This window comes from Falco naumanni, chromosome 8 (assembly GCF_017639655.2).
Source record: "Falco naumanni isolate bFalNau1 chromosome 8, bFalNau1.pat, whole genome shotgun sequence".
NCBI classification, from domain to species: Eukaryota; Metazoa; Chordata; class Aves; order Falconiformes; family Falconidae; genus Falco; species Falco naumanni.
Genome location: NC_054061.1, coordinates 33383332 through 33398400, shown reverse-complemented (window position 1 = coordinate 33398400; position 15069 = coordinate 33383332). Strand labels below are relative to the sequence as shown.

The 15069-nt window shown below is 40.4% G+C and overlaps 1 protein-coding gene across 8 annotated transcripts in view; it reads left to right on the top strand.

Annotated features, from left to right (window-relative positions):
* The window catches only part of KALRN (kalirin RhoGEF kinase), a 528347-nt gene that overhangs the window by 356188 nt on the left and 157090 nt on the right, over positions 1–15069 (top strand). For all 8 annotated transcript variants that reach the window (XR_005829443.1, XR_005829442.1, XM_040604676.1 and 5 more), the window contains exons 18-25: positions 2983–3132; positions 4063–4177; positions 6850–6965; positions 7540–7662; positions 10204–10386; positions 11439–11557; positions 12753–12819; positions 13732–13841. Coding sequence is in view for 6 of the 8 variants with exons in the window: in XM_040604676.1 (XP_040460610.1) it covers positions 2983–3132; positions 4063–4177; positions 6850–6965; positions 7540–7662; positions 10204–10386; positions 11439–11557; positions 12753–12819; positions 13732–13841 (983 nt within the window). In the remaining 2 variants the exon portion in view is untranslated. The remainder of the gene's footprint in view (positions 1–2982; positions 3133–4062; positions 4178–6849; positions 6966–7539; positions 7663–10203; positions 10387–11438; positions 11558–12752; positions 12820–13731; positions 13842–15069) is intronic.

Here is a 15069-nt window from a genome sequence, read left to right as displayed (position 1 = left end):
CAAACACTAATGTGACTGCACTCCATGATGTAACAGTGCTGGCAGGTATGGGCTTTCTCCTCTGACCCTGAGTGCGGAGGGTCTTCTGCCAGCAAGGGATCTCACAGCACTGGCAAAATTAAGTGAAAAGACATTTGCTCCATTGGCATAGCAATGCTAAGCCACACATGGAAACCAAAGTTTGACGTAGTCAAAGTTGTTTCCTTGACAAGCATTGTAACAAAAAAACCCAAAACCAACCAAACAAAAAAAGGCAGCAGTTCGCAGTAACTTTTACCTTAAAAGTTTTCAATGAAGCAATGTAATTCTTGAAGTTTGGTTGTTTCAATTGTCCCCTGTCCAACAGGAAGAATTTCTGAAATCCCACCATTTTTGTTTCAAGTTCTCATGATATCAGAGTTAATTTTGAGGAATAGAAATCTGCCTTTCCTTGAGAACTGCTTGCAGTTAATTACTTTGTGAGCAGTACTAGCCAGTGTTTTCGCTAGTAGTTAAATACCACTATGCCAAAAAAGGTGCCAAGGTATGAAGCAATTTCTCCTAAACCCATACGCAACACAGATAATTACAGCAGCAACCATTATATGTTGACAAAACTTTACTTCATCCCAGGTGTCCATGAATTGCAAAACACATTGCAGTTGGCTGCTGATATGGTGCAATTATTCATCCCTTGCACAAGCAGGTGTCATTTATACTGTAGTCAGTGAGAATTAGTGTCATCGTGCGGATACTCAAATAGCCTTGCCTGATGTAATTTACTGCAGCCAGGCAGTTCATGTTAACACGGACATTGCAGGAACCTGTGGTTTTAACAAAAGACATCAGTGATTTCCATTAAATTTTCTGTTATTATTATTATCACACAGTTAGTTCCTCAACTAGAAAACCAGACATGGGAAGTTTTTTAGCACAACTAAATGTATCGCTAGGGAAAGAGGTTATTTTTTCCTTAACATTGAGGCTGTAGATGATCCTTGGGCCACTTTTAAGTGTCATTTGTTTAATGCATTTTTAAGATTGTTTAAGATTAATTCATTCCTTGTAATGAATGTCTTTCACTGTGAGGTGTTTCAAACAGATTTACAGTCCCTGATGCACTCAAGATTGAAATGAATTACTGCTGGTGGAGGATTGTGAGAAATGAAAACCATTAAGGGATTCATTAGTGCTTTAGACAGTCAAATGTGCTGGCCAAAATATGCATAGCCAGTAATTTGTCAGTTCAGTCTCTTCCTGTTTCCAAGTCATAGACAAGCATACTGTAGTGTCCACCAGTTCATTCATTAGTTGTGTCTATTCAGCAAATGTTTAGGGTAAAGATCATTCAGTGTTTGAATTCTCATGAACTCACTGCAGCAAGTAGTCTATCATCTCCTCTTGGGCCACACGACTGATCTGCGATCCTTAGTGGTCTGCTCCCTGACTGGATGACAGTGGATTGACTAATTTACTGGATCCTGAATAATCCGAGTATCTCGAAAAAGCAGCTAAAAGGGTGGAGAGACTGTTACAACCAGCCAAAATTTTTCATGCCTGTCTACCCCAAGCACACTATGTTCTTGATATAACTGCTGGAACCCTGGCTTTCAAATAGCCCAGTTTCTCTCTGACTTCATTGACAGCCCACTTGGTATTAATTTCTCTCATCACCTTAACAGAAAGATGATATTTGCATGTACAGGGACCATCCTTTCTGGAAAGATGTGGATCCCAGGCAGTCTTTCTGCTTTCATTTTTTAAGTCACCAAACCCAATAGAGTCCTGAAGTTTTCAAGAAGTAAAATGGAAATGCTTTCATGTGCCTAATAATGCGTGGGGCACTTGCTCTCCAATAAATGCTTGAGAGTGAATGCTGGTTTGCATCCAAGCAAGAAGATGATTTCAGATTGTCAGATGCTTAAGGTCCTTGAACAGCCTGTCAGCAGGATAAGTTGGTCGGTTTCCCTAGGCTCACCCATTTTAAAATGGACTTTGATGTATTCATGGATGGAGTTATATGAAAATGGCCTGCAATAGTGGGGAGGATTGGTGGGTGATGCTGGAGTCTCTGCCACACTATCCTCTTAATCATGTGGGGTCCTCTGAATTATAACTGCAGGAGTGAGTGAGAAAAGGGTGAACGTGGTTAGCTGGACCCCTAGCAATAACTGACTGCATCTTGAGTAATCTAGGCAGTGGAGTGTGTAGGAAGAGCCCTCTGGGAGAGAAGGAGGAAATTCCAAATGTTCTGGAAAACTTTTGCGATTTTTTAAGTGTCTGCACAGGCCACTGAGAGTATTCTCGGGATCTGCAGTGCAAAAGACTCAGCCTTGTCTGAGGCCACTGCATACACAATTTTCAGACTGTGTTGGTTTATTTATGTCATTCCCGCTGTTCTATCAAGATAGAAGATATGTGTGTAAGCCCTGTACATTGGAACACCTGCATCCACCTAGGTTGTGACACTGATTTAATGTCTGCTGGTTGCCACCAGTCTTTACAAAAGCTATATGGGGAACAGCTAACGTGCAGCTGAAGAGAATTAGTTCCAGCTTCAGACTTTGTTTCAGGGAAGGATTTAAGCATGTGTTTTTTCTTTAAGTATGTGCTAAGTCCCTTGACTTCAGGGAGATTTAAACACACCTAAAGCACCCTTCCAGAATAGAGATTGTTTCCTGAATGATCCACTGGGACCAGACTGACCCCTGCCTTGATTCAACCTTTTTAGCTCCCCCCCCCCCCGCCACCTTATCCATTGGAAAAGAAGGATTTATCACCCTTAAACCAGATGAATGGCATCCCACGCAGTAGAGATGCCTATGGGTAAGAAGAACTGCTAGATCATTCTGTCCAGGGCTTGTTTCATACCCAGTTATTCCTACGCCGTGGCCCATAGTCCAAATCATTTAGATTTGAAATGTCATTGGTCATACTTTTCCTAAATATGTTCCTCCTTATTATGACTGTAGTTAACTGAATTGTGCTGTGGGCATGTTTCAGGTGTGCAGCGTATTAGAGAGTTTGGAGCAAGAATACAGACGGGATGAGGACTGGTGTGGAGGTCGAGATAAACTTGGACCAGCAGCTGAGATAGACCACGTCATCCCTCTGATCAGCAAACATCTGGAACAGAAGGAGGCTTTTCTCAAGGTCTCAGTTCTCTTATAAGTCAGGAAAACTCCCCACTAAGTAGTCAATTTAGAGCAGTGTTGATGAGTTTGAGATGAGGCGCTGAGGTGTAATTTCAGTTCCACTACTGACTGCCTGTATAAACCCTACGCCAGTTTTACACTGTTATATAGGGGTAATAAGCATTATCATCAATGCATACCTCAGAGATGTCATCAGGACTAATTAGGTGGTATTGGCATTGCACTTGAAGGATGTTAGTTGTTGTGCTGGTTCAAAGTTCAAATTCTCAAAATTGCATATGATAAGCATTATAAATGATAGGTATCATACGGCATTTTGATGTTGGCTTATATAAACCATCCAGCATTTCAAATTCTGTCCTCAAGGCCAGTAACTGAAGAACTACTAACAATTGAAGCAATTGTGTCTCTGCAGGGCAGCACCAGGATGGAGACAGAGATTTTCTCCTGCCTTCCAGGTGCTGCTTTGTAAGAACTGTGAAGCTAACCAGCTGACAAGTCAAATGACAGCCATCCTTCCACCTTCCACTAAAACTGATATGCAAAATGAAACTGTGCTTGCAGGCAAGGCTTAAGAAATTATGCCTCTAGATTGTACGTTTTTTGAAACAATGAGTACTTTTCCTGAGAGATGGGTTAAATTGAGAATGTGTGATGTACTAGCTCTTTACAACCAGTTGTTTTATTATTGCCGTTATTTTGCCTTAATATATAAAATCAGCCACTATATTCAAAATTACTCATGTTTTAATATATTTATGAGGCTGTTAGTTTATTAGCTGAGTTTATTGACTCTTAGCTGAAGCTGTCACGTTCCGAGATGAAAGAAAACTTCTCCCTGCAAAATAAGTAGAGAACTCCCTTGGGTCCCCTTTGCTTTCTTTGCTCATCTTTACTGATTCTTTTTGGTGGGGACTTTTTTTCTTAGGCCTGTACACTGGCACGAAGGAATGCTGAAGTGTTCCTCAAGTACATCCACAGGAACAATGTCAGCATGCCTGGAGTAGCAAGCCATACAAGGGGGCCTGAGCAGCAAGTGAAAGGTTGGTGCACTGGTGCAATGACAGCATTGAAGGTTTTGTTTGCTTCCCTCTCTGCTGTGTGGTCATCCTAAAGTTCGTGAACATGCTAAGAAGGCACCTTAAGTTTTGTCATCTCTCTCTGTCACTAAAATGATACATAGGCCTGACACCTTTCGCAGTGGTAGTGAGGCCTCTCAGAAAGTGATGCCCCTTCTGCAGGGCATGAGTTCTTATACAGAACTCTGCTGTTGCAAGTGGTAGTGGAGGGGAAAAAAGAAAAGGGGTTTGAAACATGGACTCTTTCTGGCTTCTCTTGTCAGGAGAGTCCATGGCATTGTGCCATTATGTAGGTTGTCAGCTGAGATGATCAGACACTCTTTTGCCTTTATATCTAAAAATGAATACATAAGCACATATCGAATACAAGGTCTAGATGCATCCTGTTGCTGCTGAGCACTGGAAAACAATGAACCCCAGACTTGTTCATCCCTAGGATGGATCTGCTATTTTTTTGTCCCTGGAATCCTCTTTGATGTCTGACTGCATCAAATAATCACCAGCAAAAGTACCTGCCTGCAGTTACTTTCGTTTGGTCAGAAGAGCATTGCTTACAATCAGATGATACATCTGAGATGTTTAAAATGTTTTCAGTCCTCTGCTTAATTAAACAGTTGTTAATCTGTGCCTGGCAGTGCTGCAAGGTACTGATAAGAATGAGCAAAGAGATCCTGCAAAACCAAACTATTTTTGTTATTATTATTGGCTTTCTTACAAGCTGCAGAAAGGCACAGGTTAAAAGCAGTGCAGTCATTATATATGTGGGAGGAATGGGAACTTTGATTATACACAGAAGATTAAAGGGGTGCTACTGAAGGGATTATTTTCCTTCCTTTCTTTCAATACCAGTCCTTCAATGCTAACATGACTTTGTTCAGCTTTCCCCCTCTACTGTGTCAAATGCTTCTTCTTGTTGTGGACTTTTGTTCCCTACAGTTGAAAATCATGGGAAAATTAATTAAACCCTGACTCAACAAGCCCTTAAATGTGCACCTGATATAAGCTTGTGATTGTTCCTCACTGAGCTTGTTTGAAATGACTCACTTATATAAAAAACAGTTTGTGTATTAGTCTTTTTCAAAGCCAAATGTGTAATTCTTACACTTGGTGAGTCTATTCACAGAAAATCTTTGAAGTGGGTGCTTTAGTTCAGAATAAAAGAACCATTTAGTAGGATACTTATTGTGCTTCCAAAGCAAAGTCATTAATGCAGAACAAAATTAGTTATATTTGGCATAAACTGTTTATGCAGACACCTGATCTAGAGCACCCATGACAAGCTTCAAGTTCCCTTTGTCATTCAAAGTTCCCGTTGCCCTCAGAAAGGACTAGAGTAGGTTTTGCAATTAAGTATTACAAATTCTTTGGCCATAATCAGTGTCACACTTGTAAATGGGGAGGGATACATCCAAAACTGTTTACTGCCCCAGTGTTGATACATAAGCAATAAATATCAGCCCTTTCAGAAAGGGCTTAGGGTGAGAGGGGTTATTAACAGGTGCTGTAAAGGATCCTAAGTGACCGTAGGTGGCTGAGGAGCCAGACTCAATGTTTTAGTATAAAAGAGTGGAGCTGCTGCCAGGCTGTGAGTGCCTAAGCCCTCTCTTAGTGGATGCTGTGCTCTGAGGCGAGGACAGGAGGGCTGCCATGCCTTACCTGCTGAGCTCCATGTCCAGGCATGGCTGCGATGGGTGACGCTGCTGCCAGTTGCACAGGACTTAGCTAGGTTTAAATAGAAAAACTCAGGTTTAACTAGGTTGTTGTTAGTGATATAGTGTGAATCTCTTGTACCCTCTCTATGCTCTCTGCTTATAATCTTTTCAGTTAAACCCATGGTATTTTTTAAAGAGTTAATTCACACCCTTTTATCAAGTTGTTATAGTCTGACTGAGCGCTTGGGTTTTGAAGGAGAACATGTATGTCCTAGACTCCAAGGAGTAGCAGGTCTCCTGCCAGTTTCTTACTGAATCTGGGTGTCTGTCACACCCCTGTCACACAGAAAACAGTTTGGAGGACCAATACCAGGCCTCAACCCAAAACCATTGCTGCAGTCACTGCATGGGGAGCACACAGAGGGCTGCCAGGGAGCACACAGAGGGCTGCCAGGCAGCACAGCTGTATGAGAACCCTTACCAAGTATGTCAGACTGGGGGCTCAGGTCTGAATAAAATTCAATCATGACCAGAGCTCTACATGGGACAGTAGGCTTTGGTGCCAAGGGCTGCGTAGCCTGTGGCCAGAGCAACCAGCAAGGCAGTAAAAGGGCAACTTCTATGTCAGCCAGTACTAGACCTCTGAAATAAGCAACACAAGAGAACAAAAGGACTAGAAATCATGTTAAAACCCAAACTCTGTTCTAGCATCTTCTCCTTTACCAGACAAACCTGCAACTGCACTTTTTTTTTTTTAAGGGTTATTGGTTGATTTATTTATTTATATTTGTGTGTGTGTCTGTGTGTGTTTTTTCTTAAGGCAGCCCCTTTGAATCAGTGCTTGTTTTTAGGAACTACAGTCTCAGAGGCTCTGCTCCTGGGAATGCTGTCCAGGCAGAGTGAGCACGTTCAGTTTTTTATGGCTTATTTCTGTATACACTCACAGAATCGCTAATCATGCAGACGTTTTCCTTTGCCCTACAGCCATTCTGAGTGAGCTGCTGCAGAGGGAGAACCGGGTCCTTCACTTCTGGACCCTGAAGAAGCGGAGATTAGATCAGTGCCAACAATATGTTGTCTTTGAGCGCAGTGCCAAGCAGGTAACGTAAAACCCCCACTTTGTCTTTCTGTCTTGGCAGTGTGTAAATATTTCCTGTATCTGTGTATTGCCTCTGTGTGGGGTTCCTGTTGTAATCTCAACCTGTATTTAAAAACTGTAACTTTTGAAAACATGGCAAATGTAGATTTTTAAAACAATTGAGGAAAATTCCAAAATCCAACAATGAACCTCAGTATATTTGCCAGGCCGGATTAATTTCTGGATTTGTTCCTTTGTTTGAAAAAAAGTATAAGAGCAAACTGTTTTATTGAACTATTTCTGAATGAGACAACTGCTTTCACTGTGTGCAGATTTATCCTTGTACAGGTAGAATTCCCTGCATTCCTTTTTCTCCTAGGAAACATACAGCATCTTTTGTATTCTCTCCCACATGCTTTGATTTCTGTAGTCTTTTTATGTGTTCCTAGAAAGTGTCTTGGTATACACAGTATTAAGACCCAATGGATTTAATATCTGTTATTTGGCAGATATTTTTTTTTTTGTCAGAGAATTAGTTCTTGAAATACAAAGCTTGTTTGTTTTGGTTTTCCTTTGGTTGTTTTTGACATTCACAGGCCTTAGACTGGATCCAAGAAACAGGCGAATATTACCTCTCTACTCACAACTCCACAGGGGAATCAGCAGAAGAAACTCAGGAACTCCTGAAGGAATATGGGGAATTCAGAGTGCCTGCCAAGGTAAACGGTGACTTTAATGTAATTATGGCATCTGCATTAGTCTATGTTTATGATCCTGTTTCAATGCCTCAAATCTCTGTAATAATATTCTCTTGATTTTGTATTTTCCTCCTGACGTTCTTGGCCCAGAAGATCGATGTGTTTTGAGAACTGTAATCTTTCATTTTTAGCAAAACATAGACACAAAAAGGAGGTTTTCTCCCCCTTGGTCTGTACTGGTTATGCAGCTTTTTTGTTCTGATCAGAAGGAAGCGAACGACCACTTGCATGCAGAGTTCACAGCAGCCTAATGAGACGTAGCCTAATTCCATCCTCAAACAATCATACAAGAAAGGTATAGAGTAATTGATTGATTTGAACATATCCAAGGTCATCTTGGATTCCCTGTCTGTTCAGTTACTGCAACTACAATTTCTTTAATTAATTCCAACTGGGTTGATCACGGTTGATCATTTATCTCCTTAGAAACAATCTGCTGATCCCAACAAAATACTTTAAATAAATGGGGGTTTTAACTCCAGAGTGAACATTTTTGAATACAAAACTGCTTTACCAAGAATCTATTCATTTATATGGAGCAATTCTGAGAAAACTGGTGGGGTTTACAGAGGAATGGTGATTGGATCTGCTTCAGACAAATTAATTCAAACCATAGGTGATTTACAGACAGTGAATCCACGGGGGTATTAACAGTCACTGATAAGGATCTAAATTGCAAAATTGGACTGCAACAAGACCATGGCTTTGGTGTTATGTAGCTTCATTTCACTGTGTACTGAAATTGATCTTCTGTAATCCTTAAATTCCTCATTAGGCTGTCCGTGCTTCCATGGGTTTGATTCACAGGCTTTGTGGTGTTCTTGTCTCCTTCCTTTTTGCTTAGCTTGCATGTTTGTGAAAATGGGAGATAAGTAGCAGTGGGTAGAAGTTAATTTAATCAGACAGAACCTGTACAACGTGCCTTTAACAGTACTTCTGGCCTCCACCCATTATCAGTCTACCTGAAATCATGTTCCAGTTTATAATTTAATTTTGATCAGAAAAATCCTGATGCATTCTGAAGTTTCCAAACTATTTCTACTCTTGACTTAGCCTAGGACTGAGTTTTATACCTTGTTCCTTATTGACCATAACTGGCTGGTCCTTACACTGACACATCTAGTCTTGCTCCCCAGAGCTCTAGTAAATCACTTTTCTACTGCTGCCCTAGAGTATTTTCACTGCCACATGCAATTTGGTAAATGCATGTCACTCCCAGACTGATGTTATTCTCAAATTAAGCTGTAACTGAAAGTCTTCCTGATCCAAATAACTTTCTGGCCAAACCAATTGTTTGCAAAGCAGAATCAGCAGTAGCTTTTGGGAATGAAACACCCTTTAAATATAACAGCTAGTCAGATTTTTCCTTCATCACACCTAGCCTTGCTTAAGTATTCAATTAATTTGTTAAGATGATATATGATTCAGCTCTTTATTTTGCTGGTGAAATTTTTTGAATTTAGTTTTGTATTTGAAATCTGCTAGATGTTTTCTGGTCCGACACACATTTGTCCATTTGTGGCCCGATTGCTGATAATGTCAAGTACCTGCCAACATGTCTTGCTTCAGTCAGCGTGGAATGTTTCCTCCATCTCTGAAAAACAACTTGCCAATACCTCCGAGGATACGACTGATTCTCCTTTTGCTTTTGAGGATTAATATGTGCATTACAGATGGAGTGCAGTCTGTACAGTTGATATCTCAGTTTTTATAATCATTCTGTATTTGAGTTGGCTCAAACATAAGGTCCAGACACCTTCAGTTCCTGGGATAGATTTGGAATCTAAGCTAATTTATAACTAGCTCCTTTGTGCCAGATTTGCACAAAGTTCCTCAACACAGAAAAACATAATGACTAAGGGGCAATCAGAGCCCAGGTGGTTTAGAAAAGACCTGTGGAAGGTTTGGTGGCTCAGTGTATGTTTTGGAGTTCAGGCTTCTTTTAGTTTGTAGTACTCTAAGTGGAACTAAAATACTGATGGAGGAATTTATTGTAGAACAGGAATTTGGATTTAAATTCTGCTTGTTTCTGAAACAGAGCAGTAGTGACTCAAACTCACTTCCTGGACTGGTATGTGGTATATTAATGACCTGCCTGCTCGGGTCTGCAGAACCACCTCAGTATAGATTCAAGCAACTTGCGTATTTTACGAGGTGTGATTTTTTAAATGCTATCTTCTACTCCAAGGCTCACAAAAAATAAGTTTTTGGTTATAGGAAGGAGGCATGTCTAAGTTTCAACGTTTTCCTTATGTGTTTGTGCGTGTGTGGTTTCAAAAACTCAACTTCTTCTATCTACTGCAGCTTCATAATCTCCTTATAAAAATGTCATTCCTTTCATGTTTTACTGGGAAAAGTTGAAAGCATCTTATTCTGTGTAAGATTAAGTACAGACAGTCTTTAATGATGTATAAAAAAATAGTGAGCTGCTTACTGCTGTGTGAATTAAAAGCAAAGGAAATAATAATAATGCATCATAACCAAGGACCATATTTTGGGCAGCAAACAAAGGAGAAAGTGAAGCTCCTCATCCAGCTGGCTGATAGCTTTGTAGAAAAAGGACATATACACGCCACTGAAATTAGGAAATGGGTCACCACCGTCGACAAACGCTACCGTGACTTCTCTCTCAGGATGGGGAAATACCGCTACTCTCTGGAAAAAGCCCTTGGAATCAATACAGAGGTACTGTAAGTCCATGTCCTGCTGGGATTTTATACCGAAGCTGAAAGTCACAGGGGGAAGTGAAGGCTATGGTATAAATGCTGCAGGTTATCGTGTCTGTAAGAAACACTTAAGACCTAGTCAACCTACCTAGACAAGCTCAGAACTGTTTCTGAAGAGAAAAAGGTGTTTTTGTGGTAGATCAGTGGTATGAGGAGGAGACAGGTGAAGATCAGAAAGACTTTCTAAACAAATGTTTGCACCATTCTCCAGGAGACCATACAGCTACTAGGAAGGAAGGGGAAAACACATTAGTTGAAGAACAGTCTGTGTTAATTTTAGCATAAACCATAAATTCTGCTCCCACACCATTATTTTGAATCAGACTTGGGCTTGGACTGTAACTTTCCATTCTCTCAGCCTTAACTAACCAAAAAATTGATCCCCAACCTCATCTCTGATCTCTTTTTAGGTGAAACAGAGCAACACGAGAAACAAAAATTAGAACCTTCTGCTCCCTGGCCGCAGTATAAATGGGGAGTGCCAGAAGCAGAAACACTTAAAAACCTTTCAGTCAACCATCCTTCAACATTAAGTGTCAAAGAAAGAGGAATAAATTCCCTCACTTGCACCCTCAGGATACCTTAATTATACTGTCCCTTGTAGGGTCTCTGGTTTGCACTAAGTTACTAACCGTGGTCTGGAAAGGTATTTCCATGGCAGCCAGCCATTGGAAGTTGGGCTTGTCTCTGCATAGCGCTCCACTTCATCCAACTGTTTTTAAAGTCCCACACTAGGCAACTAATTTAGACATGAAGGAGTAAGGTAAAATTTAGACATTTGTCATCAATACCTATTCCTGAACAGGAGTAACAGTGACAACTATAACGATTCTCACAGGTGGTGTTTTTTTAAGATTTCTCTCACCTTCTAACCTTCTCCCTTCTCACTGTAGTTCTTCTAAATCGCTTTGAATTTTCTTCTTTCTGACATTTAATCTCATAAACATGTTGCATTTTGGACAACAGCAGGATTACAATGAATTTAAAATCTGTACTGTCATTTTTTTCTAGGATAACAAGGACCTAGAACTAGATATTATTCCAGCAAGTCTTTCAGACCGGGAGGTAAAGCTACGAGATGCAAACCATGAAGTCAATGAAGAAAAAAGAAAGTCAGCCAGAAAAAAAGAGTATGTCCGCAAACACTCACAATCTGCCATGACACATTATCTAAGACTGATTCTATGATATTTGCATGACCAGAATGGACTGACAGTCCTATAACTCCTTTCAGCTGCAGAGCTATTGGGATAAGCCTACAGATGTGGGGCAGTTGTGACTTGTGGGCTAGAGAATTTCAGACTATACAGGTTTAATTTCTTTTGGTTTTAATCAGAAATTACTTTTGGAAAGGGAAAGGAGTGAGTCAAGCACTTCGATTAGACCCTGATGTCATGGAGACATTCAGGGGTGTGTATGTGAAAAGTAAAATGAACAGGAAAACATGAAAAGCATCTTTATATGTCTATGAATTATCTGAACTCCAATGACATCCAGAGGAGTTAACTAGGTTTCAGTGACACACGAGTTCACTTGAAGTTTAGGTTCAGATTTCAGTGGGTGGACAACTGAAAGAACTGGAAGTATTTCATACTAGAAGAAATATTTGGAGAGTGTTTATTGCACTTAAATCTAAAACCAGTCTAATTTCACAGTATTTTGTCTTAATTTTTGTATGAGAATATTCCGGAAAGCATTTGTATGTACAATCCTTCCCAGCTCTCTGAAATTATCACTACAGTGCATAAACATGAAAAGAAACTGTTTCTACTTCAGGGGAACAGTGGTTACACTTGGTCTGCTTATGGCACATTATCAAAACATTGGGCATTTCAACTTTGAGATGCCCAGCCTCAGGCACTACAAACGTGCTTGTTGGGCTTCCAGCAGTTGAAGCCTCTTCAGAGTAGTGGTGTCTCCCAAATCCATCTATATTGCTACTGAAGGTCAAGTTTCAGGGTGACTTGCCACTGACTGCTAGTGAAGATGCAAGTGTTGTTGTGAATCTCAAGTTCTTACTCCTGGGGAAAAAAAAATCTGAGAACCATTAACTGTCAAAGATGGTCATGTAGATAGTAAATCACAAGTCAGGGTTGCAGAAATACAACTTAATGGAATTTTATGCAGAAAAGTTATTTAGAAAATACCCCTACAAGAAGCTAGGTTGGTATTTTGTTCATGGAGCTGAAAGGTGCAAGGTAAGGCAGCTGAAGGTTTAGAGTGGAAGTACACTGATTGATTAAGACAACAGAAGGATGTTTTGGTTTTTTTTCATTGTACAAATGCCTATAATGTCCAAAACACCTGAAATCCTGGTTTTTTCAGATTCATTATGGCTGAGCTGCTTCAGACGGAAAAAGCTTATGTCAGGGATTTGCATGAATGCTTAGAGGTAAGTTACGGCCCGGGAAGTCTCCAGTATTTTTAGGAAGGACCTGATATCCTTTGAGGTGGTAATGTTCACTGTACCGCAAAGGCTGAGCTTGACAAGAATGTGTGAGGGTACCACCACTGGTGCCTAACCACAGAGCTATGTCCTGCTGGTGGTGAGAGTTGAGTGGGCAGCAGAGGGACCTTGTCTCCCACTGGCAGAACCATGTCCTGTGCTCCCCACACTTGGCTGTAAATGCACCTCTGGAGACGCCACAGTGTGCCTTTATTTACAAAGCTGCACTCCCCCCTGCAGAGAGAGAGCAATGTCCTGGGACTCAGTAAAGAACAAGATATTTGCACGTAGACTTGAAATTTGTTGGTTTCTAGGTTTTTTTTTTTTTAATCATGAAACATTTTCCTAAAAATTCAAATCTATCCCTTTCTCATGCTAGAGAAAGAGTTGGATTTACAGTCAAATACCTTGCCTAGCTCTACAGAAGCATGTAGAAGGGAACTGTGATATTCAAGGCAAAAAGCAGAGTGTATTCCAGTAAAATCTGTCAGCTTTCACAGTCCTGCAGTTTGAAAGAGATTGTTATGTATCTAATGCTACTGAAGTGGCAAATCCAGCTTATCTTTCAAGTGTTTCTGCCTGCTGTTTTTGGACACCATCAGTTGGACAGCAAAGACAGGTGGTGTTGTTGTGTTTCTGCTTTTTCCTCAGACAACTTCTAAGTGTCAGCACTTTTAATTTCTCTGGAGAGCTTTCTGTGATGTTGAAACGTTCTTTTAATATTTTTTTTTAGCTTGTTTGTTTAATCTTTAAGTACATAGTTCCCTTGTCAGCCTGTGCCTTTGGCAAAAAAGCAGGGAGATCTATTCTTTTTCACTGCATTTATTCAGAAAACTAAGAATTGCTGGTGTCTTCCAGACTTACCTTTGGGAAATGACAAGTGGAGTGGAAGAAATACCCGCTGGGATCCTTAATAAGGAACACATCATCTTTGGCAATATTCAGGAGATATATGACTTTCATAACAAGTAGGTTTTCCTAACAGTTCTGTTAATGTTTACTGACTAAGTAAACCAAAGGCATGTGTATACCTATACATCTGCAGTGAACGCCTACAGTACAATGCACACAGGACTAGAAATAAGTTGATCTGGATTTGCAAGATAAAGTTTTATTTCTTGTTTTGTTTTCTTTACAAAAATGAATTTTGTCTTAGTTTAAACTTTGCCTTCAGCTGATTAACAATGTTAAAGCGATATTATACCAACGCTTTGTAGTCCTATACATGCTTTCCATCTCACAGCACTAGATCTAGTCTGGAAGCTTGCCTGTCAAAAATATGATATCTTGGAAAACAGGAGGGGGGAAAAAGGGAGTGGTTGACATAAGTTGGGTTAGTAAGTAGCTTTCCTGCTACTTCTTGGAGACTATTTAATTTGTGACTAACAGTACTCAATTTTACCAAGATAAGACTGTGTATCAGATCAGATTTCTCTGCTATAATGTGAATGGAATGGTACTTACAAACAATGTTTAGGGATGCTGAATCCCACAAGTTCAGTCTGAATTTCAAAGTCTTTCTTCAAGTTACGCATCAAAACCAAATCAGTTTGAAAAACAAATCAGAAAACCCTTCCCTATTGAAGTTCTGGGAGACTTTCAGTGCTTCAGCCAGATAGATGTGCCATCATACAGACATAAGTATGGTCCAGCAGAGGCTGCCGCATGCATGCTTTTGTGCAAGCAGCTTGAAAGCGTATCAGGTTCATAGATTCAAACTATGTATTACGTTAAAAAGGCCTTTAAGTAATAGATGAATCAAGTGCCAGCCCAGAATAATTGCCCCATCATACAGGTAAATATTAGCGTCTCATTTAAAACTCTGCTAGGAGCACCCAACTGCCTTCTGTGATGGGTTGGCCCCAGCCAGCAACTAAGTACCACACAGCTGCTCGCTCATTACTCACCCCACCGGGTGAATCAGAAAAAGGTAAAACCCATGGGTTGAGATAAGAACAGTTTAATAATTGAAATAAAGTAAAATATTATAATAATAATTGTAATGAAAAGGGAAAAGAGAGAGAGGAATAAAACCAAGAAAACCAAGTGATGCCCAATACAATTGCTCCACCTGCTCACCGATGCCCAGCCAGTCCCTGAGCAACCATTGGCCCCTCCCAGCCAGCCCTCCCCAGTGTACATACTGGGCATAAATCCTGTGGTATGGAATATCCCTCTGGCTGGTTCGGGGCAGCT